Source organism: Equus caballus, chromosome 5 (assembly GCF_041296265.1).
Source record: "Equus caballus isolate H_3958 breed thoroughbred chromosome 5, TB-T2T, whole genome shotgun sequence".
Classification (NCBI taxonomy): Eukaryota; Metazoa; Chordata; class Mammalia; order Perissodactyla; family Equidae; genus Equus; species Equus caballus.
The window spans coordinates 41,339,491-41,365,301 of NC_091688.1; the positions used below are offsets into that span (position 1 = coordinate 41,339,491).

General features: G+C 50.9%; 2 protein-coding genes and 1 long non-coding RNA gene across 11 annotated transcripts; 1 reads left to right on the plus strand and 2 right to left on the minus strand.

The window, feature by feature from the left end:
* Positions 1 to 261: 261 nt before the first annotated feature.
* Positions 262 to 9,528, minus strand: RUSC1 (RUN and SH3 domain containing 1). Of its 6 annotated transcripts, none has more exons than XM_023641040.2 (11): positions 9,371 to 9,509; positions 7,181 to 8,632; positions 6,493 to 6,903; positions 5,363 to 5,461; positions 5,152 to 5,228; positions 4,869 to 5,043; positions 4,678 to 4,783; positions 4,440 to 4,486; positions 3,257 to 3,806; positions 2,511 to 2,639; positions 262 to 996 (listed from the first exon to the last, which is right to left on the minus strand). In XM_023641040.2, exons 2-11 carry the CDS (start codon positions 8,544 to 8,546, stop codon positions 828 to 830), a joined length of 3,129 nt encoding a protein of 1,042 aa, XP_023496808.1. In that variant the 5' UTR covers positions 8,547 to 8,632; positions 9,371 to 9,509; the 3' UTR covers positions 262 to 827. The 6 variants fall into 6 exon arrangements, with proteins under 6 accessions (XP_023496808.1, XP_023496807.1, XP_003365052.1 ...); XM_023641039.2 differs by having other exon boundaries at positions 5,146 to 5,228; XM_003365004.5 differs by lacking the exon at positions 6,493 to 6,903 and having other exon boundaries at positions 9,371 to 9,528.
* LOC138924271 (uncharacterized) lies at positions 6,455 to 10,965 on the plus strand. Of its 2 annotated transcripts, none has more exons than XR_011439172.1 (2): positions 6,455 to 6,549; positions 10,440 to 10,965. It is a non-coding gene; the product is annotated as an uncharacterized lncRNA (long non-coding RNA). The 2 variants fall into 2 exon arrangements; XR_011439171.1 differs by lacking the exon at positions 6,455 to 6,549 and adding an exon at positions 9,576 to 9,734.
* Positions 9,731 to 19,468, minus strand: FDPS (farnesyl diphosphate synthase). Of its 3 annotated transcripts, XM_003365005.5 has the most exons (11): positions 19,257 to 19,423; positions 18,177 to 18,392; positions 17,939 to 18,101; positions 16,506 to 16,646; positions 12,777 to 12,857; positions 12,506 to 12,628; positions 12,039 to 12,127; positions 11,880 to 11,952; positions 10,704 to 10,781; positions 10,465 to 10,599; positions 9,731 to 9,985 (listed from the first exon to the last, which is right to left on the minus strand). In XM_003365005.5, exons 2-11 carry the CDS (start codon positions 18,353 to 18,355, stop codon positions 9,785 to 9,787), a joined length of 1,263 nt encoding a protein of 420 aa, XP_003365053.1. In that variant the 5' UTR covers positions 18,356 to 18,392; positions 19,257 to 19,423; the 3' UTR covers positions 9,731 to 9,784. The 3 variants fall into 3 exon arrangements, with proteins under 3 accessions (XP_003365053.1, XP_005610096.1, NP_001296255.1); XM_005610039.4 differs by lacking the exon at positions 18,177 to 18,392 and having other exon boundaries at positions 17,939 to 18,080; positions 19,257 to 19,468; NM_001309326.1 differs by lacking the exon at positions 18,177 to 18,392 and having other exon boundaries at positions 9,732 to 9,985; positions 19,257 to 19,415.
* Positions 19,469 to 25,811: the final 6,343 nt, after the last annotated feature.

A 25,811-nucleotide genomic window follows, 5' to 3' on the forward strand; every position in this document is an offset into this window, starting at 1 on the left:
CCATGTAAGTCTTCCCTACCCTCCCATATTTACTCAGGCTTCTACCATATCAGTCTTACAAAACAAAGCAATCAAGTCCCAGAATAGAGACACACTTCTGAGATTCAGGCACCAATCGGGCCACTTCTCTGTTCCTCAGGGAATAAGAACTGAACCTGGGCTAGGAAGGAAGCATCTCCGATGGGCTTCCCATGGGGGTGGGGGCCTTCCTCCCCTCCCCCACAGCCTAGGTCCTGAAACTGACAGTGACACACACACACATTCAACTCCCACACTTTATTGGGACAAAGGAGGAAGGAGGCAGACCAACACCACTGGCCCACCCACCAGGGGTGTCCAGACTTCAGCACCTAGTACAGCATGAATACATAATAAATACAGGCAACGTGGGATGGGTGGAGTGGGGGAAGATTCCATACACAGGAAGGAGACTAGAGGCCCTTCCAGTCTTGGGGACTGAGGCATACACTGTACTGGCACAGTCCACTTAGAGATGAAAAAGGTAGAAGGGGGCTAGATTTCCATTTTGCAGATAGGAAGGGAGACAGTCTCTTATACAAATGGGAGTGAGGAAAGAGAGTGCATGGAGGGAAACTCCTTTTTATATACTTGGAAGAAGAGCAGAGTTCACCTTACAGATGGGCGTGGGAGGGAAACAGAAAGTTTATTTCACATACTAGCAGAAATTGACGTGAGAGGAAAGTGTCATTTTGCAGACAAGGAAAATGCTTCCAGGATGATCAGTTTACACGGGTTAGTGTTCACAGGCCATTCCATTCCCAGATGACAGAAGGGAGAGATATGCAGGAAAGGAAAAGATCCTAGGCCTAGAGAACAAGAGAGGTATACCCGACAGGCACCAGTCCCTCCACTCCATCCCGCTCACAGCGGAGCCAGTCCTCATCCACAGTGGTAATAACTCGCAGCACTTGCCCACGCCGAAAGCTTAGCTGGTCGGGTCCTGCAGCTGTGTGGTCACAGAGAGCACGGACTGCCCTGTGGGGAGCCAGAGGGAGATGTTAGGGTAAAGTGAAGTGGGGGTGCCCAGCCGTCCCCAGGCCTCACTTTCCCACTGTGTGAAGCATCCCTTTTGGTTCAGCTCAGTGAACACCGGGCTCTGGAAGAGATGCGGGGACCATCTATCAACATGTTGATTTCATCTGGGGCCCCAGCCCTCTCCTGGGCTCCAAACTCACTCTTCAGCTGCTTATTTGACACGATTTGCACTTCTCTGATGCTTCAGATTCGACACATGCAAACTAAATGACTCATCTTAACCCTCCAAAGCCTCTGTCTCCCCTATAGTAGTAAACAGCACCACCTTCCACCCATTTGCTCCTGGTAAAAACCAGGGTGTCTCACTCTTCACATCCAATCAATCAGCAAAACTTGTTTGGTGTTCATATCTCCCACTACTCCATCTATCTCTCTTCAACACCCACTGCCACCATCCTAGTTTAGATCTCCATCCTCTCTCTCTGGACCACTGCATATAATCCAACTGGTCTCCCTGAATCTCTCTTAGCCTCTCTCCCTAGCTGCATTCTCCACACAGCAGTCAGAGATCCTTCTAAAACACAAGCAAGAATGACTGCAGGCTTAAGACTCTTTAATGGCTCCCACTGCCTCAGAGTGAAGTCCAGGTTCCTTCACTGGCCTACAGCCAGTGAAGCCTCCAGCCTCCCCATCACTGCTGCCAGCATCGTCCACTGCAGCCACTGCCAATCATGTACCCAGAGTTCCTAACTTACTACATTTGGGCCTCACTGCCTTTGCAGACTGTTCCTTGGGCCAGAGACACATCCCACACCATCACTGGGCCTTCCCTGAGTCCCCAAACCTGAGAAGAAGCCCTGTCTGTATGGCCCAAAAGGACTCACTCTTCTTTTCCTAGTCTTTACCGTACAGAATTGTAACTGTTGATTTATTCACTGGGATCTCCACTCGGCTACAAATTCCTCGAGGGCAGGGACTCCAATATGTTTACCTTTGCATTCCCTCCCCTAGCAGAATGCTTGGCACATAGTAAGCATAAGCACTTACAAAATATTGCTGAATGAATGAAAAATCAAGAAGTCTCATTCAGTGGACTGAGAAAACCCAAAGGAAGCCCCTGGTGGCAAATTAGAAGACCCCACTAAAGGGAAGTACAATCCCTCAGTGGACACACCTCGGCACACCCATGTACACACACAGTAATAAAAGTTACCACTAAACGGGCATGTACTTATGTGCCAAATGCCTTTATAGAACTATCTTTAGTCTTCACAACAACCATAACAAAGGTGTAAATTATCTTCTTTTTACAGAGAAAGAAACTAAGACCCAGAGAAATTAGTGTCACATCAATAAAAAGCAAAGATGCAATGCAGGCTAAGCACTGTCTGACTTTAGAGCCCAAGGCCTTTACACTACCTCCCATCCACTCTGCAAAGACAGAAATACACACACACACATAGAAAACGTAACACACACATGCACACCAGTGCAAGCTCCCCAATCCTCCTGACCTGTGGGTCTGCACCATGCTGGGTGCTGAGGCCTCAAGCTCTTCAGGAGATGAGGGAGTCTCGGGAGGTGCCCCCCGCTTCACCAGAGCCAATACACTCACTGTCGGGGGCAGCCAGCTGGATGGTCTCCTGGAAGAAAGGATGAAGGGTCACAGAGATCACCCCACCTCCAGAAAAAGAGCCCAAGAACTCAGGGCTTTGAAGGGAGGAAGAGGCTGAGGGGCCTGACTGTGGTTCAAAAGAGGTAAGGAGTTGGTCACCACTGAGGACAGAGTGGCAGTCGTGGGACACACGACAGAGTGGCAGTCGTGGGACACACGTGCTTTTAGGGTTATTAGGGAGGTGGCAACAACAAAGGTCTACAACACCAAAAATTACAAAGGGACCTATGGAACCAGCAGGCTCAGAGAGATCCAGAGGCTTGCTAGAGAGTACCTGAGCCATTAAAGAGCCACCAATGGTCAAACCCTAGAGCACGGGTCAGCAAATTTTTTCCTTTTTCTGAAGAGCCAGATAGTAAATATTTTTGGCTTTGAGGGTCAAGAGGCAATATGCAGAACACTATGTACGTACTTATATAAGCATTATAACATAACCTTACTTAAGAAAGTAACCATTTTTAGCTCCCGGCTGTAGAAAAACAGACTGCCTCTGCTAAAGAATCACTATAGATTTGAAATTGGGGTGACCGGGGACTCTTGAGATGGGGTCAGAGGTCATGGAGGGGGGACAAGGTACCCTATTACCTGGACTTTGGGGCTCCGCTCTCAGTTTCTGTGAGGCCCCCAGGCACTCCAAACAGTCTCCCCAGCCATATGCCTCTGCCTGGCGCCGCTTCCTCCGCGGGCAGGGATCTCTCCTGTGCACCCTCAGCTGCAGTCCCATGACGCCTGGATCCCCACCGGGGAAGAGGGAAGCCCTCGGTGCCCCCAGAGGCGTAGACCCGGGAGGCCTGGGTCAGCTGCTTCCACCAGCTGCCTTGTGTAGGAGGGCTTGAGGAGGCTGAAGGGCCTGGAGGAGTCTCCCCAGAAGCCCCCCGAAGGCTCTGGGCCAGCCGACCCCCCCAGTGCAGCATGGCTTGCATAGTCTGCTGCAGGGCTGGAGGCGAGGTGTGGGGGGCAGGGGCCTGAGGCGGGCCCAGGGGCAGGTGGTGGTGGTGCTCAAAGAGTAGGTCCAGGTGGAAGGTGAGCACCGACAATGGCTGCAGCAGGAGCAGCAGCTCCGTGGACAGGGAGGGGCAGCCACTCCGGGCCAGAGAGAAGAATCCGGTGGGCAGGTACAGGAGGGACAGCAGGCCTGGGAAAGAGCAGGCTAACATGAGCCCCAGCCGGGCCTAGTCCCAGAGGACCCTCTGCATCAGCCTACCAGTCAACAAACTTTCAGGCCTCATTCTATGCCAGGCATTGGAGCAGAGAGAGAAGGGGACGTGATGGGGTCCAGGGCTGACACATCCCTGCCTATGTGGAACCACAGCCTAGAGAAGGAGACGCCCGCAGAACACGTGGTGACAAAAAACTGAGTAACAGAAAGGAGGATATGAGGGCTATCGGAGCAAAATGGGGGGTGGGTGTTAGCCTAGTCAGAAGGTGGAAAGGTAATGAGAAGGCAGGAGAGACAGCAAAAGTTGGGCCCTGAGGCAGGAAAAACTGGAAAGGAAGACTGTGGCAGAACCAGGGAAATCCCCAGACCTGGAGACAGGGGAAGAAGGCAGAGGCCAGACAACCAAGACTTGGGAGGTTACTGTGAGAATTTGGGTCTCTCCTCCTATGGGCAATGGGACTCCTTGAAAGAGTTTTAAGAAGGAGAGTAATAAGATCGTAGATCAGGATTAAGATCATTCTGGCATCAGTGGGAAGCAACAGAAGAGATCCCTTTTCCTCCCTCCCTCAGAGCCTAGCAACCCCATCCTCTCCCACTTGAGCCTCTGACCTGCATCTTCCTGGAGACTGGAAAACCACAGCTCCAACTGCTTAGTGCTGGGGGAGAAAGGAGGAAACAGAAGTTCAGGGCGGTGAAGACTCCAGGCGCCTCTGCCTGGGGGACGGGAGATGAGATTGGAAGTGGGGAAGCTTTCTCTGGGAACATGGGGCACCACGACTGTGTCCCACCCACGACACCCCTGTGGTCACCAGGCCGTGGGAGGGGCGCCAGAAAGAAAGCCACTTACTTGAGGAGGCCCAGGATGAAGGCGTGGAATCGACTACGGCTGCTGTTCAGTGGCGCCAGATGGCTGATCTGACTATACAGGGTTCCCAGGGAACGGGTGCCGGAGCCTGAGGACACGGGCACCGTCAGCCAGGCCCCAGCCCTGTGCCAGTCCCCACCCTCCACCCCCAGTCCCACACTCTCCCCCTTCACCTGGCTTCACGGAGGCCTCCACCACACTCCAGGGGCTGCTCCTGCGCTGTCCAGTGATGAGGTCCTTCCGGAAAGGCTTCAGCCCATCGGCCACCAGGGCATGGAGGGCCGGACAGAGAGTGGTCAGCACCAGGTGCCCCACATCTGGGCTCAGCCGGCTATCCCCCAACTGGGCCTGGAGGCAGCACAGTGGGCATGGGTCCACAGATACCTCCAATGTTCCTGTGCCCCCAGAGCCACATTCATCCCCTCACCCCCAACACCCTCCCCACGACACCTTCACCTTCTGAACCAAGTTCCGGGCGGCCCCAAAGTGTGAGATGATTTTATCCACTGAGGCGCTGACAGCTATCAGGAGACCTGGGAGGGGAAGGGAAGCGGCATCAAAGCGCCCTGCCTCTCCCTGGGCATACCCAGTTTGACCCTGAGAGAGGAGGGTCGAAGTGAGGGGCAGTTGATTCAGAAGTCAGGGCTCAAGAGTCCGGGCGTCCTACCTTTTTTCTGCTCCTGCAGCTGGCCAGTTCCACTCTGGGCTTCTGCCATCCACAGTCGCTGGGCCCCGGGGACACCGGCGAACGACCAGGAACTACGCACTGGGGTAAGGAAAGAAGAACGCGGTGACACTTACTAAGGGTTACCCCGAGGGCTCTGGCTTCCGCACAGGTCATCTCCTGCGGGTCTGCAGCGCCCCTGCCGCTGAGGAGTCTTGGCAGCGGGGGCACAGGGCTGGATGGAGCATGGGGCTGCTAGAACGACGCCCCAGAGTGAAATCCTACACACATCCCAGCACTCGCCGCCCCTCTCCCTGTCCTTCCTCCTTTTCATTTCCCTTCCTCGGGGCCCAGCTCCCACCTCCTCGATCCCGGAAGCCCCGGAGCGGGATAGCCGCATTCACCTCCCGCCCGCCCCGCTGGGGCCTGTAGGGCGGGAGATGACAGGGCGAGGGAAGGGAGGGGCAGCCTTGCGCCCGCCCACAGAAACCCGGGGAGCACGTGGGGAGCCAGGACCAATGGAAAGACGGACAGACGGGAATGGGAGGAGAGACGGAGGGAGAGGAGACCCAAGGATTGGGAGGCTGGAAGGCGCCGGAAAGGGGAAACCCAGGTCCCGCGCCAGCATCTCAACGGAGGGCGCCCCCTGCAGCCCACGTGGGGCTGGCCTCGTGGGGAAGGCATGACCAGAACCTCTTCAGCCAATGAGCTCAGGGAGCTTCACCCTCCACCCAAATGAGCAAGGTGGGGGTCAGGCTCGAACCGCATTGGCCAGGGCACTCCACAGAGGGTGTGACCCAAGGTCCCTAACAGTGGACATGCTGGGACTCCCTTAAACTGTGTGTGGAAGCCTGATAAGCCCGCGTCCACTACGCCTGGGCCTCGAGGGAGGGGGACCGGGCCACGCAGCGGGGAGAGCAGCAACCTTCCCCAGCACCGGGAGCAGGGCCAAACTCCCCAGTACCAATGAACTCGCTTGGCATCTGCCCAGGTTGAAGGGCGGGGCCAAGCAGGGTAACCCGGGGGGAAAAAAACTAAAGCGGAGGTCTGGGCGAGGATGGGTGGGGCTCTACAGTGGGTGGGGCGGCCCCGCCTGAGGCGTGGCCTGCGGGGCTTGCCCGGGTCCGTCTTACGTAGCCTGGGCGGAGGCGGTGGGCTCCTGGTCCAGCGAGGGGCCTTCGGCGGACGAGGTGGCGGTGGCAGCGGGGGGGCGGGTACCTGGCGGGGTGGGGGAGCCGCGGCGGGGAAGGTGCTACTTCTGGGAAAGAGCGGGGACAGCAGCAGTGCCAGCTCAGGGCTGGCCAGGCAGGGCAGCGCCCCCCGAGCCGGAGGCGAATAGGCTCCCACCGGGGACAGGCGGGCAGGCAGCAGCTGCTCCTCTGGGGAACTCGGCGCCCCCAGCAGCCGCAGCCCGGGGCCAGGCCACCCGGCCAGAGGCGCCAGGAGCAGAGACCCAGCTGCGCCAGCGCCCCCACCCTCCAACAGGGGGCGCCCGTCGGCCGAGAACCGGAAAACCAGGGGCCGAGGGAGCAGGAGGGGACTGGCTGCAGGCGGGATTGGCAGGGCAGGTGCGGAGGGGAAGGAAGGCAGCGGGACAGGCAGCCAGGCAAGGAGGGGCGGGAGAAAGAGGGAGCAAAGAGTTAGTCCTGTAACCCAATAACCCACCCAGTTTCCCTTTCCCGGAGCGCTCCCTGGTAGAACGGGACGGGGAGGATGGGTGACACAGAATGGAGGGGAGACAGGGGGCTGGGTTGGAAGCTTTGGAGGCGTGGGCGAGGCTGAAGCCCAGCCCTCCTCCCGCTTCGTCCTGCGGCCTCTTACCCTCAAGGCCGGCCTGCGCGCCGGGCTCCTCCGGCTCCTTCGCGGCTGGGGCCTCCTCGCCAGCCGTGGGGCTGCCCGCCCTGCCCTCCTCGGGCTGCCCCTCCGCTATGGGCTGCAGCCCAGGTCGGTTCTTCTTCCTCCGAGGAGGAACAGGTGGGGGTGGGGGCCGGGGTGGGACCAAGGCCCAGCCAGCTGGGGGGTCTCGGGGCGGGACTGGCGGGGGCGGGGCCCGGCTTCGGGACCGGAGTTCCTTGAAGGTGGTGACTTCCCGGGGAGGCGCCGGGGAGCCGCCCAGCGACCCGATGGGGGGCAGCTCAGTGTCGGGCGAGAAGACTATGAGCCAGTCACTGCGGTCTTTCTTGGCCTGCGGCACGGGGGGCAGCCCCAGGCCCCGCTTGCGCTTCTGGGCCAGCTCGTGGAAGGACGTGATTGTCCGGTGGGGCACCGGCTCCTCGCTGACGTCACTTCTCCATCCCCCATCAATTTTCCCTGCATCTGTTTTCGAGCCAGAATCAATTATTCCTGTGAAGGTTTTCCTACCGGTGTCGAGTTTTCCAGGTTCAGTTGTCCAGCTAGAGTTAGTACTTCCATTAATTTTCCAACCAGAGTTATTGTTCTCAGTGATTTTCCAGGCAGCTTCAGTTTTCTCTGTGTCAATTTTCCAAATGGGGTTGATTTTCCAACTGGGTTCGGTTTTCCCAGTATCGATTTTCCCGTCATCGGCTTCCGGGAGCTCGGAGGTAGGGAGGTCCTGCTCGCCACCCTCGTCCTCTTCCTCCAGCCCTGGGGAAGGGAGGTCCTGGCAGGTGGTCAGGGCGTTGCAGTTGGAGTCCAGGCAAGGGTCCGGTGGGGAGGAAGCTCCAGAGCAGGAATCAGGAGAGCAACAGAAGCTGTCGGGGGAGCAAGCGCCAGGGCCTGCAGAACCCAGTGGGGAGCCCTGCTCCAGGGGGATGATGCTGGGCTGAGGGTGGACATCCTCGTCGCCAGGGAGGTCCCGCGAGTAGACTGAGATGGGAGACTCATCAGGACTAAGATCTGAGCAGGAGCTGAGAGAGGAAGAGCAGCCCGGGTCCGAGGGAGAGGCAGCCCCTTCTTCCTCCTGTGCTGGGTCCTGTCGGTTTTCTAGGCCTGGCCCGTGCTCCTGGCAGCATCGGCAGGGCACGGCTGGGCTGTTGGAATTGGCATCTACCAGGGTCCCGCTGCAGGGGCCCCGGCTCTCCTTGCCCCCAGTGTCCCCTGGGGGAGGGGATGTGCTCAAGGGCCCCTCCCGTAGCTCGGGACGACGAGACAAGTGCAGGCCCAGAGAGACGTGCTGGAGGTGGATGTGGTTGAGGTTGCAGAGTAAAGCCCTCTGAGGGGACAGCATGGTGCCGGCGACGACGGGATGACCTCTAGAGAATCAGGAGGATTGGGCCTCTCACATCCGCTTACCTGGCAACCGCAGATTCAGACCTAGAAGACAGGGATGGTGAAACCCAGCCAGTGAGGGAGCGGGCTGCGGGAAGGACACCGAGGTGACTGACGGCTGGAGCAGGCCTGGAAAGGCGCTGCTGCTTTGAACAGTATTTAAATGAGATGCAAATAGCTATAGACTGGCCATTAGTTTCCACTGCAGTGTTTGCAGGTGGAGTCGAACGTAACCCCCCGGGAATGGGGCGGGGAGGGTCAGAGAATGCGGCTGCGCTCTGGATCTCTGTGGAGGTGCGGGGGCTTGAAAAAGGATGGGGCCCACAATAGACCCCCCACCCCGCGCACACCCAGTCCTCACTGCCGCAATCTGGCCCTGCCCCCTAGCCTGCCCCTCATCCCAGACGAAAGGGACAAGGGAGGTCCCGCCCAGATGCTCTGAAAAGGGGGAGTGAGGGAGGAGGCTCGTCTGGCTGGTTAATACTTGAAAGGGGCGGGCGTGGGAGGAAGGACAGGGCAGCGGTCAGCATGTCAACTCCGCATCGCAGGCCGGCCCGCACAGACCCCACACAAACCCTGTCGGGCTCCAACCTACAGCCGTGGTGCACCTTCATCCTGCTCGGAACCTATCTGGATATCAGAGTCTATCCATTCTCTCCGCACTGTCTCTATCATCCAGCCACCACCCCACCCCTTCTCTATTCATCTTTACTGCTCCTTCTCCTGCCCCACCCCGCGTGCCCGGATCCATCCACCCACACCCCCGGCCCGAGCCCTCCTCACCAGGGTTCTCTAGCAACCGCTCCCCTGCGTTGGGCTCCTCCGCGGCTCTCACGGTCCCCGCCCGGCCCGCAGACTGGAGGGGAGGGGCGCTAGGACAACCGGCCAGCCCGCTAGCTCTGCGCAGCCGCTCCCATTCACGCATGGGCGTGGCGTGGCTCAGACCCAGCCCCCAGCGCTTGACGTCTTGCATGTGTCGCCCTCCTAGGCCTCCCTCGCAGCTTTTGATATGTCCAAAGCTTTTGGCCCCAGGGGTCCTGAAGCCAAGCCCACAGTCCCGGCTTCCGTGCATCCACCCTCCCACCTTGCCCATTCAGGAGAGAGCTGCGCCCCAGGCTGGCACAAACAGGAACAGAACCACAAGAAGGTTAGACAATTTATTGAGAACCTCCCCTCCCCGCCCTCGCAGTCTCTAGGTCACTTTTTCCGCTTGTAGATCTTCTGTGCTAGCCCCAGGAAGATGGCTGCGGGCAGGGGCGTAGCGTACTGCTCGATGAGCCCCATAAGGCGGCTGTAACTGTCTTCCTCATACTGCAGGAACACAGCCGGCAGGTTCAGCTCCTCATATAGTGCCTTCACCCGCGCAACCTTCTCGGCCTCCTTCTGCCCATAATTCTCCTGGAAGGGATTGGAGGCAGGAAAATAGGCTTAGCCTTCCCCCAGTACCACCAGGTTCGCTCCACTCCCCTCATCCATATATTCCAGGACGTCTCCAACATCATTTACTCCATTCTTGACTCCACTTTCAAGTCTCTGAGTGTCTAAGATCTTAAACTTCCCCTTCCCCATCCCAAATGCTCAAATACTGGCTCAGGCCTCAGCTTCCTTTGCCCCAGGGTTTCTCACCCTTGGCACTACTGAAATTTGGGGCCCGGTACTTGTGAGAAGCTGTTCTGTGCACTGTAAGATGTGTGGCAGCATCCCTGGCCTCTACCCACTAGAGAGATACCTGTAGCACATGCATACACATCAACTTAAGACAACAAAAAAATGTCTGCTGACGTTGCCAAATGCCCCAGGTTGCAAAATCGCCCCCCTTGAGGACCACTGCTCTCCTTTTCTCTCCGCTCAGGGGTCCACAGCCCTCTCTCAGGCACCTGCAGGATCTGGCGCTGTTCTGGAGAGGCCCGTTGCAGACACTGAACCACCAGCCAGCTGCATTTGTTGTCTTGGATGTCAGTGCCAATCTTGCCCGTCACACTGGGGTCCCCAAAGAGATCAAGGTAATCGTCCTGAGCGGGGGGAGAGGAAGAAAAGGAATTCCTTGCAGAAGTCCCAAGGCAGGGAAGGAAGAAAGTTGGAGCCTGTCCTTTGCCAGTGCCTCAGGCCTTCCTACCTGAATCTGAAAGAACTCGCCCATCTCCAGCAGGATCTTCTTGGCATTGGCATGCTCCTTCTCCCCATCAATGCCCGCCTACGGTGGAGAGGGGATTAATAAGCCAAACACCATGCCACAGCTAGAAGGACTCACAACTAAAATGTACAACTATGCACTGGAGGGATTTGGGGCAAAAAAGCAGAAAGAAAACAGAAGATTGGCAACAGTTGTTATCTCAAGCGCCAATCTTAAAAGAAAAAAAAATAAAAGCCAAACACCAGAGGTTGCTTCATCTTCCTGGCTGCCTTCCTCCCATGGAATCTTGCCCTACTACAGCCCCAAAATCTCTCGTCTGGGGCCGGCCCAGTGGCACAGCAGTTAAGTGCAGACATTCTGCTTGGGCAGCCCGGGGTTCACCAGTTCGGATCCCAGGTGCAGACATGGCACTGCTCAGAAAACCATGTTGTGGCAGGCGTCCCACATATAAAGTAGAGGAAGATGGGCGTGGATGTTAGCTCAGGGCCAGTCTTCCTCAGCAAAAAGAGGAGGATTGGCAGCAGATGTTAGCTCAGGGCTAATCTTCCTCAAAAAAACCCGAAAAAACAAAAAAACACTCTTGTCTCCTTTCAGACATCCCTGGCTTCCCTGATGTAGGTGGTCCAACCTCTATCCCACTTGTTTTTACCTAGGCCGTCTGCGAGTCACAGCAGAGATGAATGCATCCTGCAGGCCCTCAGACTCTCTCTTCTCTCACGAGACTTAGGCCCTGCATCACTCTAATCCCTCCCCCTAATCTTTTCGCCATTTCCAACTTTTCTCAGGAGGAAAAGGGAACTTGGAGAAGCAAGGTCTGGGTAGGCTGTTCATCCAGGGCCTTCCAATCCAGTCTTCCCCCACTCGGCCTCAGTACCTCCTCTCTCCTCCTATCCACACTCAGATGGAGGATTTATTGTTCCCCCATGAGGGGCTGACCACTTCCATTTCACTTGCCTCGGTTAATTTTTACAGTAATCCTATGAGGTGGGGATTTTATCCTCATCTTACAGCTGAGGAAATAGACTCAGAGAGACTAACTTGCTCAAGGTCACACAACCACTCAGTGGGGGCACAAGATTGTCCAAAGCTGTCTGCTCTGTGCCTTTCTGTCCAAACGCCCACATCAGCCGGCAGCAAGGGGTGGGAAGGCTCACTCACCATGTACATGGCAGCAGCTACAGGAAGGTAGAAGGAATAGAAAGCTGTCTTGTACTTGACAATAGATTTGTACCTGAGCAGGAGAAGATAAACTCAGATGGGCGATGCCCACCCAGAGCCCTCCCTCACTGTCCAGATTTGGTTCCCACTGTTTCTCACCTCTTTTCCGTGAATCTGCCAAGATCCGTGTTGCCCTGGGGGGCTGTGATGAGGTCCAGGGTCTGTCCGATCTCAGTCTGATAGGAACTCTAAAGAGAGGAAGATGGCCCATGAGCTGGGCTTTCTCCAGGGCTGGGCAACTCTGAAATCCTGGGCCCCACAGCCCCCACCAGCTGACAAGTGGGCAGAGTCAGAAAGGCAGCAGGAGGGAGAGAGGGCCCCAAAACTCAGGTCCATATTCACACAGACACACAGTCCTTTATCACTCGTTCTTCCAATCACACAAGGACAGAGAAGCCCTTCTTGCCATGACCACCCCCCTTCCCAACACCCTTCCTCACTCTTTTCCCCTTCCAGGAAAACCTAGTTATCTCCTGTGCTCTGAAACCAGCTAGATGACAATGCTCTATGAAGGCCAAGGCTACTGTGGGCAGCCTCTGAACACTGAGCCCTGGTCTGCAACACACCTGCAGGAAGAGCTCGATCAGGTTGAGGTAATAGGGCTGCTCCCAGCAGTAGAATTTCAGCAGGCGGTAGATACATGCTTCCAGAAGCAGAGCATCGTTGATGGCATCCAAACCTATGCCTGGCTGTCAGGGACACAGACAAAAACAAGTAATCAATCTCTGGCCTAGACTCATACCAAGAACTGGTCACTCTGAACACCCCAATAGACCATATGGAACCACCTCCCTGTGGCTTGTTCCCATGCCCATTGCTACTTCCCCTCCACTTTACCTTCTGATACCAGCAGACCTGCCCGCGCCGGGTTAGGGATGAATCCATGATGTCGTCTGACACCAGGAAGAAAGCTTGTAGCTGGAGGAGAAGGAAGGACGGCATAAGACCGCAGAGCTCCTAGTTACTGTTCTTTCTACCAGTGACAGTGGCTGCTTTTGATAATCACTGAGCCGGGAAGGAAGGTGAAGATGGGGCGGCCGAGGACTTCTGCTCTGTGCCCTGGGCCTTTGGAAAGTTACATGATCTCTTCGGCTCAGGCTTCCCAACTACAAAATGGGACTAAAACTCTTGTTTTCAGAGTAAGAGACTACAACAGATCTGTGACATCACCAGACAAGCTGCCCTAGATAATCCTGGTACAGAGAGATGATGAAACGCCTTCACACACTGTTCTCTTCTCTTGCCAAAACCTTCAGTGAACGCTTCAAGTAAAATTTCTTCATGCAACTTGACTTTACATGACTTCTGAACAAAAGAAGGCTGTTCCCGTCCCTTCCTGGGCACTGCTTACTACACCCTCCAACGACCAGGAACAAAGCCCCACCTGGGGGAGCTCATTTGGAGGTGCAGGTCTAATAGGATGCAACAGAAGTCTGACCTGTGGTAACTTTCACCCAGGGGTCTTAAACATCTTTAAACACTTTTTTTTTCCTTCTAGTTCTGCTATGTGGGAGGCTGCCTCAGCATGGCCTGATGAGAGGTGCTAGGTCGGTGCCCAGGATCCCAACCGGCAAAACCCTGGGCCTCTAAAGCAGAGCGCGCGAACCCAGCCACTCAGCCACAGAGCCGGACCCCCTAAACACTCTTAACATCAGCAAAGGGCTTACTGTCCTGAGTGCCAGCCTACTTGAAGCCACCTGACCGTGTTGGTTTTCCCTCTAAGCCGTGAACACCTTGGAGTTTGAGTTTGGATATGTTTGCCTCTTGGCATTCCCACAGCCTCGCACATGCTGGTCTCAGAGTGGGTGTGTCATAAACGCTTGCCTAATAAGTAAAGAAAAACACTGTAATGTCCCCCACCATACTTCTTGGAGTCAGGCTACACATTCTAGTTCCTTAAAACAGCTTTTCAAGACACGGTTTTTTAAAATCTTGTGTGTGTGCTCTTGTGGATCTGTATTGCTCAGAGTAAGCACCCAACAGTGCCCCTGGGCCCAGGAGTGGGCAGCGCGGAGAGCGCTATGGTGATCGGGGCTGTTGTCCCAGGCGAAGTTCTTGGGGAAGGAGGAGTCCATGTGCACCTTTCCCTCTGGCCGTGCCCGGGCCTGGGGTCTGGGCTCTCCACGCTGGAGGCACGTGTTTTATTTACATTGTGTTTATTTGTGGTGGCATGGCTCCCCTGAGGCTGCCAGTCTACTGCCTCTGAACCTGGACCAAGATTGTCTCCAAAGCGCACTCATTCTGTGGCCTCCCTCAATTTCCTCTGCCCTCCAGCATGGATTCTTAACCCAACTGCATTTTCTATTTGTTAGGGGAACTTTAAAAAAAAAATATCAAGGCCATTGGGGCTGGCCTGGTGGTGCAGTGGTTAAGTTCACATGCTCTGCTTCAGTGGCCCGGGGTTCGCTGGTTCAGATCCCAGGCTTGGACCTAGCACTGCTCATCAAGCCATGCTGTGGCAGGCATCCCACATATAAAGTAGAGGAAGATGGGCACAGATGTTAGTTCAGGGCCAGTCTTCCTCAGCAAAAAAGAGGAGGATTGGTGTCAGATGTTAGCTCAGGGCTAATCTTCCTCGGGAAAAAAAAAAAAATACCAAGGCCAAAGTCCATTCCAGATCAATTAAATGAGAAATCTACAGAGGTGTTTTTGGTGGGTTTTTTTTTTTTTCTGAGGAAGACTGGCCCTGAGCTAACATCTGTGCCCATCTTCCTCTGCTTGGTATGTGGGACGCCTACCATAGCATGGCTTGCCAAGCAGTGCCATGTCCACACCAGGGATCCAAACCGGTGAACCCCGGGCCGCTGAAGCAGAACGGGTGCACTTAACTGCTGCACCCCCAGGTCAGCCCCAACACTGGAGTTTTTTAAAAATAACTTTCCCAGTTATGTGCTATAGTGGGAAGTAATGGGAAATATACCACATTACCTATGTAGCATTCTTACGAAAATGTTTAGCCTGACTGTAATCATGAGGAAATAATCAGACAAATCCAGGTTGGACTGTCAGCCACTCTACCAAACTGGCCGAAACTTAAAGAGTCAACTATGATGGAGGGACTATTCTGAATTAAAGATTGAAGAAAAGCTCACAAATACCATGCATCTTGATTGGATCCTGGATGTTAAAAACAATACCTATAATGCACATTTTGGGGAGCATTAGAAATATTTAAACACAGAATATATGTTAGATAATATTATTGTATCAATGTTAAACATCTTGGATGTTGCTATTGCCTGAAGGTATCCCCCCCAAATTCCTATGTTGAAATCCTGACCCTCAAAGATGATGGTATTAGGAGGTGGGGCCTTTGGGAGGGGCTTAAGTCATGAGAGTGGAACCCTCACGAATGGATTAGTGCCCTTATAAAAGAGACCCCACAGGGACCCCAAGCACCTTCCACCACAGGAGGATACAGCAAGAAGGTGCCAGCTATGAACCAGGAGGACGGCGCTCACCCGACCATGCTAGTGCCTCGATCTTGGGCTTCCCAGCCTCCAGAACTGTGAGAAATAAAAATGTTGTTGTTTATAAGCCACCCAGTCTGCAGTATTTTGTTGAAGGAGCCCGAACAGACTAAGACAGATGTGATAATGGTATTGTGGTTATAGACGCAAATGTCCTTATTTTAGGAGGTAAATGCTGAAATAGAAAAATAAGAGGTTGAAGGAGATGAGGCAGAAGTAGAAAGAAGATAGAAGCAGAAATTATAACAAAAGTCACCCAAGTAAAAACAATGGTGGGCAGCTCAAATGGCATCTTGGGGAAGTGAAAGCATTCCAGCCACATCTTAAAAAAAAAAATCACTCCTAGGTGAATGCAGGGTGCAGCTGGGTTAATAACAGCTGATTCTGCCAAGGGAAGTGTTGGCCTCTCCAGTTCTCATCGCCCTGGGCCTCACAGCTCTGCTCCTCTGCTCTGCCCTCATCCTCTGCCTTCCCTCCTAACTTGCTGCAGTGGCACTCCTCTCGCCCAGGGCTCTGTCCGTCAGTGATGCCATCGTCTCTTCACCTCGCTGAAGGCAAATCCCTCTTCTCTAGCCTCATCTCGCTTACCAGGCTCCAGACTGGAATTCCCAACACCCACGGGACAGACAGCTCTGCCTGCTTTGCCCAAACCAGGAATGCAGCATGGCTGACTCTGAGCTCGTCACATCCTCCCTTGAGCCAGCTGCCACTCTCCTCAGGACACCAGCCTCAGCATCACCCATCATTCACCAAGTCCTGAGCGTCTTCCCTTCTGGGCTCGTTGCCATCCTCCTCAGGGCCTGGCACCCCTCCCGGAACCCTGTCCCCCTGTCACTAACGAAGCCTTTAGGCCAAGCCCGCAGACCATACACCTTTAAGGGCCAAGTGAGCTGGGTACGGGAGACAAGGAGACTTGGGGACTGGAGCAAAGAAGAGAGAGACTCGATTCAACTTCAGGCAATTGTTGCTGCTTGGGAATCTGGACCCAGATCTAGCAATTTTCCAAGTGATGTTAGAAATCTGGGTATTTGTGTGAAATCTCTTCTTTGTTAAATTTAGGGGACTTCTTCTCCTGCCCTTCCCCCATCCCTCTCACCAGTTCCACACACCAGCCCACGGTCAGGGCCCGCTGGAGACTATCAGCATCCTGCTTCCTTGGCTCTACCAGCTCCCGGAACGCTATCAGCACCGTCAAACCCCGCTGGTACTTGCCTCCAATGGCATTGTACTCCAGGACCTGTGGGGCAAGGGCACAGCGACAGGGCATCAGGGTCTGCCAAGCTGCTACTCTGAGATTTCACCTCACCCTCTCCCACTTCCAACCATGACCTAACTTTGTCCTCCTCAACCTGACCCCTCCTCCAGGGAGCCTCTGGAACTGCTACTCTCTTGGCTTCTTCCCCTAAGTCCTGGAGCACAGCTTGAAGAGTTCCCCAGTCCCCAGGCTCTCTCCGCATTGTCTTCCTTGGTAAATTTAAAGGCTCTACACTAAAGATTAAAATCTGCTCCCAAGCCGGGACAGGGCTTGAACCTGGGGAAAACTCTGTATGCGCTGTGGGAACGGCTGGCACGTTCAGATCTCTCCATCTCAGGGTCCTGCCCCATCCCCACCACTCCTAGATTTCCCCTTCACCCATCCCTCATTTTCCAGCCACCTCCTCCCACCCACAGTTCAACCTATGTGCAAATGGAAAGCTTCTCTCACTGTATTAAAAACAAACCCTCTCCCCACCCTGCCCAGCCATGCTATGGAGTCAGCTCATATACAAAAGGAGGAAGATTGGCAGCAAATGTTAGCTCAGGGTAAAGCTTCCTCAGCAAAAAAAAAAAAAGACCAGCTCTTTCCGCACCCCCCGCCCCAAAGTTGGCCAGAGGAGAGCTTGGAGGGGATCCAGATTGGGTGACCCATCTCCCACTCCTCCTGCTGGGGCCTCTCATTTTGCCTTCTGCTGCCCCGCTCTCAATCAGATCTAATTCACTGGGAAGAGTTCCTTTTTGACCTCCATCCAAGTGTAAACAAACCTCTTCCTTTTCCTCGGTTCCCCTCAGACAAATAAGGCAGCATTTATAAAACAGAATTACTAGATACTCCAAAAGAATGAAAAAAATCAGGCAACTTAAGTTATCCCAGGATCAGCTCCTGTCCTAGGGCAGGAGTTTCTGCCGATGCACTAGCTTCACTCAGGCCCTCCTCAGACTGCCTTCCTCCCAGGCCGCACCTCATGATTTATGGACACCTAATTCCCTTTTCTTAACAAAATCAAAGACTTACTAGGTTCAAGGCCTTCACCCCCCGGGGGCCTCTACCCCCATGCAAAGCAGTCTGGATGGCCTAACAGAGCCACAGAGCAGGACTGACAGGCTGAGGAAGTATGCCTCCCAGGGCCCAACCCACCCAGAGCCAACCCAGCGTCACTCAGGTAAAAGCCGCCTCCGGCACCTGTTAAAAGTCCCCCAGAAGCCACAGCTGCACCCTACACATAGACAGAGTGACCAAAGATTCACTCTCTCAAGTTGCAAGTCCCTCACCTCCTTAAGCCGGGCAATAGCATCTCCTTTCTCTGGGTGCTCCATGTCATCCTCAGTCAGCACCTTGACAATCTGGGAGAAGTGCTGGATGAAATTCTGCTTTTCTTGAGCATAAACATCCAATTTCTGGTCTCCATTCATTCTGAGGGAGGAGTAAAGTGCTCTGAGAAGAGGGAGAACAAGTCAGAAACCTGACCAGCCGTTCCCCTCCCAAGACCCCTCACCCCACCACACTCACCGAGGCTCCTCTTTCCATGCTTGGCACCAGCAGCGGGCACCATGCCAGGCCCCCAGGACTGAGCACCAGTGCACCAGGGAGGGCCGCCGTAGGTGACCCAGCCCCCTCTCCCGGGGTGCCCAGCAGGGGACTGGCAGCAAGAAGACCCCCACAGATCTCAGCCAGCGGGACAGGGGCATCACGGGGGTGGTCTAGGGAGGGGGCACCAAGCACTCCCTGCAGGGGCAAGCATCACAGGCAGATGCATGGTGGCAGCCCCCCAGGTCACCCCCACCTCCCCAAACTTTTACCTCGGGCCCAGAAGGCCCCACCCTCTTCTAGGCTGAGCTTGAGGGCATTTACAGGAAGAAGAAGATGCAGGGAACAAAAAGCATTGCTGGGTGACTGAGACTCAACTGATTGCACTTAAAATAAGATGGCTAGAACTTAATGCCACCTAACTTCATCCTCCTCAACTGTCAACTCCTCCTCCAGGGAGCATCTGGAACTGCCACACTCTTGGCTTCTTCCCCCTAGTCCTGAAGCACAGCTAGATGTCCAGAATAAAGTACTTCAGGACTAGCGGCCGGGAGGACCCTTAAATCACCCTATTTTATAGAGGTCAAATTGAGGTTCTAGAAGTAGGAAGACACGTGGGTAGCGGCAGCACCAAATCAAGAACCCAGGTCTCCCCCGTAGGAGGGGAGAGGGGAAGGCAACCTCTGAGCTGCCCCAAGAAGAGGAAAAGAATAGGAGCCGAAACCCTTGGGTACCACGGACAGGCGTGGGGCTTTGGGACTGGGCGTCCCGAGCTTCACAGGGAGCGCAGACAATCCCGGAGCAACACTGGGCGGGTGGGGAGGGTTTGCAGCAGAAGAGCAAACTGGGGTCCTGGCATATTGTGGCTTCCAGGAAAGCACACGGCAGAGCTCGGGAGTTTCCGCACTCGGGAGTTTCTAGAGGGTCAGCTGTCCACTGACCCCCTAAAACGGGGGAATTCCGACGCAATAGACGGGGCCACCTGTGCCTCAAAGTATCGCTACAGAGGTAAGGCCAAGTCTCTAACCCCTGCCTCCATTCGCAGCCCGCCACCTCTCTCACCTGCTCCTTGCAGTCAATTCTTGCTCCGGGTTGTTGGCGGGGTGCTGCCAAAAGCCGTGCCACTTGTGCCGCGCTCAGCTCGCTGGGTCCAGTAGTTCTCAGTATCCCTCCATCGTAGGCTGAAATGCCTCATTAGACTACAATGCCCGACATAACACTGGGAGGGCAAAGAAAACGCAATCTAGCGTGGGCTGGCTGGGCCGAGACGAGCCTCGCTGATTGGCTGATTCCCATCGTATGAGGATGGTGCCCGGTAACGGACAACCAATGAAAGGGCTGCGCTCCGAGCAGAAAGCCTAGAAGAAGCGAGAGTGGGCGGAGGGTGGGGCTGGAACCAGCAGAGTGAGGGCTGGGCGTGTTCTCCATTCTCGTATTTTTACTACACACTTCAGTTTCCCTTATCTTCTTGTGCTGCTGAATGGGGTGTTAGTAAAAGCCCGGCGGGACCAGCTTTAGCCACTTATTGGTTCTCTAACTTAGGCAAATCATTTAACTTCTCGGATCCTCAGTTAACTTCCTTGAAACTGGCTTTCCTCGTCTGTTAAATGAGGATAAAACCATGAGACAATGTATATAAAGTGCTTTAAGGGCTCAAGAAAGATAAAACTCAGAACAGAAACTAGAAGCCTCAGGCCTACACACACAGAGCTTACGAGCCCACCATGGCTTGACCCCATCGACTCTTTCTCCATTAACCCTCCCAAAACCCAGTAGTAACTTGACCCATCTGGAAAGATGCCTGGAACTCCAAACCACCTAGGACATAAGTCGATTTTGTTTTTATGGAACAAAAATCATTGTGGGAAAATGCTCACTTTCACCACTACTTTTCAACGTTGTACTGGAAGTTCTAGTCAGAGCTATGAGACAAGGAAAAGAAATAAAAAACAGCCAAATTGGAAAAGAAGAAGTAAAAATATCTATATTTCACAGACGATATGACCCTATATATAGAAAATCCACAAGAAAGCTACTGGAGTTAATAAACTCGGCAAAGTTGCAGGGTACAAAAACCACATCCAAAAATCAGTTGTGTTTCTATACACCTGCAATGAACAATCTCAAAAAGGAAATGAAGAAAGCAATTCTATTTACAATAATGTCTAAAATAATAAAATACCTAAGAAGAAAATTTAACCAAGGAGGTGAAAGACTTATACAGTGAAAACTATAAAACATTGCTGAAAAAAATTAAAGAAAACCTAAATAAATGGGAAACAGCCCACATTCTTGGGTTGAAAGACTTAATATATTGTTAGGATGTCAATACCACCCAAGGCAATCTATAGATTCAATGTAGTCCCTTATCAAAATTCCAACAGAATTTTTTGAAGAAATGGAAAAGCTGATTCTCAAATGCATATGGTATTGCAAGGGGCCCTGAATAGCTAGAATAATCTTGATGAAGAACAAGATTGAAAGACTCATACTTCCCAATTTCAAAACTTACTACAAAGCTCTAGTAATCAAAACCATGTGGTACTGGCATAAAGATAGACATGTAGACCAATGGAATAGAATTGAGGGTCCAGGAGCCAGCCTGGTGGCACAGTGGTTAAGTGCACATGTTCCACTTTGGCTGCCCAGATTCTTGGGCCTGGATTTTGGGTGCAGACATGGCACCACATGGCAAGCCATGCTGTGGCAGGTGTCCCACATACAAAGTAGAGGAGGATGGGCACAGATGTTAGCTCAGGGTCAGTCTTCCTCAGCAAAAAGAGGAAGATTGGCAGCAGATGTTAGCTCAGGGCTAATCTTCCTCAAAAAAGAAAAGAAAAGAAAAGAATTGAGAGTCCAGAAATAAACTCATACATCCACGGCCAATAGGATTTTGACAAAAGTACTAAGTCCACTCAGTAGGGAAAGAACAGTCTCTTCAACAAATGGTACTAGGAAAACTGGATTTCCATGTGCAAAATAATGAAGTTGGACCCCTACCTCATGCCATATTCAAAAATTAACTCAAAATGGATTACAACCTAAATATAAAAGCTAAAACCACAAAAATCTTAGAAGAAAACATAGGAGTAAGTCTTCATACCTTGGACTTGGCAATGGATCCTTAAATACGACACAAAAAGCATAAACAACAAAAGAAAAAATAGATAAATTGGACTTCATCAAAATTAAAACTTTTGTGCATTAAAGGACACTATTAGGAGAATGAAAAGAAAACCTACAGAATGGGAGAAAATATTCACAAATCATACATCTGCAGGGGTTTAATATCCAGAATATATTTTTAAAAAACTCCTAAAACTCAACAACAAAAATACAACCAACCCAGTTAGAAAATGGGCAAAGGACATCTTAACAAACAAGAAAAATCCCAAATAAGCAATCTTAAACTACACCTAACTGAACTAGAGAAAGAAGAACAAATAAAGCCCAAAGTCAGCAGAAGGAGAGAAATAATAAAAATCAGAGGGGAAATAAATACTATTGAAATGAAAAAGGCGGTAGAAAGGATCAATGAAACAAAGAGCTGGTTCTTTGAGAAGATAAATAAAATTGACAAACCCTAGCCAGACTTACAAAGAAAAAAAGGGAGAAAGCTCAAATAAACAAAATCAGAAATGAAAGAGGAGAAATAACAACAGACTCTGCAGAAATACAACACATTATAAGAGAATACTACGAAAAACTCTATGCTAACAGAATGGATAACCTAGAGGAAATGGATAAATTCTTGGACTCCTACAATCTCCCAAAGCTCACTCAAGAAGCAGACAATTTGAACAGACTAATCACAAGGAAAGAGATTGAAACAGCAATCAAAAACGTGCCAAAGAATAAAACCCCAGGACCAGATGGCTTCCCTGGGGAATTCTACCAAACTTTCAGAGAGGATTTAATACCTATCCTTTTCAAGCTATTCCAAAAAATTAGGGAGGATGGAACACTTCCTAACACATTCTATGAGGCCAACATCACACTGATACCAAAGCCAGACAAGGACGCCACGAAAAAAGAGAACTATAGGCCAATATCACTGATGAACATAGATGCAAAAATTCTAAACAAAATTTTGGCCACCAGAATTCAGCAATTCATCAAAAGAATCATACATCATGATCAAGTGGGATTCATACCAGGGACACAGGGATGGCTCAACGTCTGCAAATCAATCAACGTGATACACCACATCAACAAACTGAGGAATAAAAACCACATGATCATCTCAATAGATGCAGAGAAAGCATTTGACAAGATCCAACAGCCATTTATGATAAAAACTCTGAACAAAATGGGCATAGAAGGGAACTATCTCAACATAATAAAGGCCATATATGAAAAGCGCAAAGCCAACATCATACTCAATGGGCAAAAACTGAGTGCCATCCCCCTGAAAATAGGAACGAGACAAGGATGCCCTCTATCACCACTCTTATTTAACATAGTACTGGAGGTCCTAGCCAGAGCAATCAGGCAAGATAAAGGAATAAAAGGAATCCAAATAGGGAGGGAAGAAGTGAAACTCTCACTGTTTGCAGATGACATGATCTTATATATAGAAAACTCCAAAGAATCCATTGGAAAACTCTTAGATGTAATCAACAACTACAGCAAAGTTGCAGGGTATAAAATCAATTTGCATAAATCAGTAGCATTTCTATATTCTAACAACGAACTAACAGAAAAAGAACTCAAGAACACAATATCATTCACAATCGCAACAAAAAGAATAAAATACCTCAGGGTAAATTTAACTAAGGAAGTGAAGGACCTATATAATGAAAATTACAAGGCTTTTCTGAGAGAATTGGATGATGACATAAGGAGATGGAAAGACATTCCATGTACATGGATTGGAAGAATAAACATAGTTAAAATGCCCATTCTACCTAAAGCAATCTACAGATTCAACGCTATCCCAATCAGAATCCCAATGACATTCTTTACAGAATTAGAACAAAGAATCCTAAAATTCATATGGGGCAACAAAAGACCCGGAATTGCTAAAGCAATCCTGAGAAAAAAGAACAAAATGGGAGGCATCACAATCCCTGACTTCAAAACACACTACAAAGCTACAGTAATCAAAACAGCATGGTACCGGTACAAAAACAGGTGCACAGATCAATGGAACAGAACTGAAAGCCCAGAAATAAAACCACACATCTATGGACAGCTTATCTTTGACAAAGGAGCTGAGGGCATACAATGGAGAAAAGAAAGTCTTTTCAACAAATGGTGCTGGGAAAACTGGAAAGCCACATGTAAAAGAATGAAAATTGACCATTCTTTTTCACCATTCACCAAAATAAACTCAAAATGGATCAAAGACCTAAAGGTGAGACCTGAAACCATAAGGCTTCTAGAAGAAAACGTAGGCAGTACACTCTTTGACATCAGTATTAAAAGGATCTTTTCGGACACCATGTCTTCTCAGAGAAGGGAAACAATAGAAAGAATAAACAAATGGGACTTCATCAGACTAAAGAGCTTCTTCAAGGCAAATGAAAACAGGATTGAAACAAAAAAACAACCCACTAACTGGGAAAAAATATTTGCAAGTCATATATCTGACAAAGGCTTAATATCCATAATATATAAAGAACTCTCACAACTCAACAACAAAAAATCAAACAACCCAATCAAAAAATGGGCAGGAGACATGAAAAGACATTTCTCCAAAGAAGATATACGGATGGCCAGTAGGCACATGAAAAGATGCTCATCATCGCTGATCATCAGGGAAATGCAAATCAAAACTACACTGAGATATCACCTTACACCCATTAGAATGACAAAAATATCTAAATCTAATAGTAACAAATGTTGGAGAGGTTGTGGAGAGAATGGAACCCTCATACACTGCTGGTGGGAATGCAAACTAGTGCAGCCACTATGGAAAACAGTATGGAGACTCCTCAAAAAATTAAAAATAGAACTAACCATACGATCCAGCCATTCCACTACTGGGTATCTATCCAGAGAGCTTGAAGTCAGCAATCCCAAAAGTCCTATGCACCCCAATGTTCACTGCAGCATTATTTACAATAGCCAAGACATGGAAGCAACCTAAGTGCCCATCAACAGATGAATGGATAAAGAAGATGTGGTATATCTACACAATGGAATACTACTCAGCTGCAAAACAGAACAAAATCATCCCATTTGCAACAACATGGATGGACCTTGAGGGAATTATGTTAAGTGAAATAAGCCAGTTAGAGAAGGATAATCTCTGTATGACTCCATTCATAAGAGGAATTTAAAAATGTGAACGAAGAGAACAGATTAGTGGCTACCAGGGGAAAGGTGGGGTGGGGGGTGGGCACAAAGGGTGAAATGGTGCACCTACAACACAAATGAGAAACATTAATGTACAACTGAAATCACGCAAGATTGTAACTTATCATTAACTCAATAAAAAAATAAATAAAAAATTTTAAAAAAAAGAAAAAGAAAATGGGCAAAGCACTTGAGTAGACATTTCTCCAAAGAAAATGTGCAAATGGCCAGTAAGCCCATGACAAGATGCTCAACATCATTAGTCATTAGGAAAATAAAAATCAAAACCATAGGGCAGGCCTGGAGGCGCAGTGGTTAAGTGCGCACATTTGGCTTCAGCGGCTTGGGGTTCGCCGGTTCGGATGCCGGGTGTGGACACGGCACCACTTGGCAAGCCGTGCTGTGATAGGTGTCCCACATATAAAGTGGAGGAAGATGGGCACAGATGTTAGCTCAGGGCCAGCCTTTTTCAGCAAAACAGGAGGATTGGCAGCAGATGTTAGCTCAGGAATACTCTTCCTCAGAAAAAAGAATCAAAACCATAATGAGATACCACTTTTGTACTTAGTAAGATGGCTATAGTAAAAAAAACAAAACCTGAAAATAACAAGTCTTGGTGAGGATGTAGAGAAATTGGAATCCCCATATCTTGCTAGTGGGAAGGAAAAATGGTGCAGCTGCTGTGGAAAACAGTTTGGCCACTCCTCAAAATGTTAGACATAGAATTACCATACACCCAGCAATTCCCATGCTGGGTGTATATCGCAAAGAATTGAAAATAGAGACTGAAACAAATACTTGTACACCAAAGTTCATTGCAGCATTATTCACAATAGCCAAAAGGTGGAAACAACCCAGGCATTCACCAACAGAAGAAAGGATAAACGAAATGTTTTATATACATAAAGTGAAATATTATTCAGCCTTAAAAAGGAAGGAAATTCTGACACATGCTACCACATGGATAGATCTTGAAGATTTTATGCTAAGTGAAATAAGCCAGACACAAAAGAACAAAAACTGTATGATTCCACTAATATGAGGTACCTCAGATTCATAGAGACAGAAAGCAGAATGGTGCTTACCAGGGGCTGAGGGCAGGGAGGATGCGGAATTATTGTTTAATGGATATAGACTTTCAGTTTGAGAAAATTGTAGAAGTTCTAGAAACGGAGTTGGTGGTAGTTATACAACAGTGTGAATGTACTTACTGCCACTTTACACTTAAAAATGGTTAAAATGTTAAATGTTATGTGATATATATTTTACAATTAAAAAAATTAAAACTAAAAGTCATTGTGCCTACCTGGAGAGGAA

Bases quoted from the DNA above. Each gene is read 5' to 3' on its own strand.
- RUSC1 (XM_023641039.2), bottom strand. From the start codon at position 8,546: ATGCTGTCCCCTCAGAGGGCTTTACTCTGCAACCTCAACCACATCCAC. The intron at 5,229-5,362 runs GTAGGACGCCCG...TTCCCCTCCCAG, and splicing joins GCTGCAGGAGCAGAAAAAAG to GTCTCCTGATAGCTGTCAGC. The intron at 5,044-5,145 runs GTGTCGTGGGGA...TGCTGCCTCCAG, and splicing joins ACTTGGTTCAGAAGGTGAAG to GCCCAGTTGGGGGATAGCCG.
- FDPS (XM_003365005.5), bottom strand. From the start codon at position 18,355: ATGCCCCTGTCCCGCTGGCTGAGATCTGTGGGGGTCTTCTTGCTGCCA. The intron at 12,629-12,776 runs GTAAAGTGGAGG...TGTCCCTGACAG, and splicing joins AGGTCTGCTGGTATCAGAAG to CCAGGCATAGGTTTGGATGC. The intron at 11,953-12,038 runs GTGAGAAACAGT...TCTCCTGCTCAG, and splicing joins GGCAGATTCACGGAAAAGAG to GTACAAATCTATTGTCAAGT.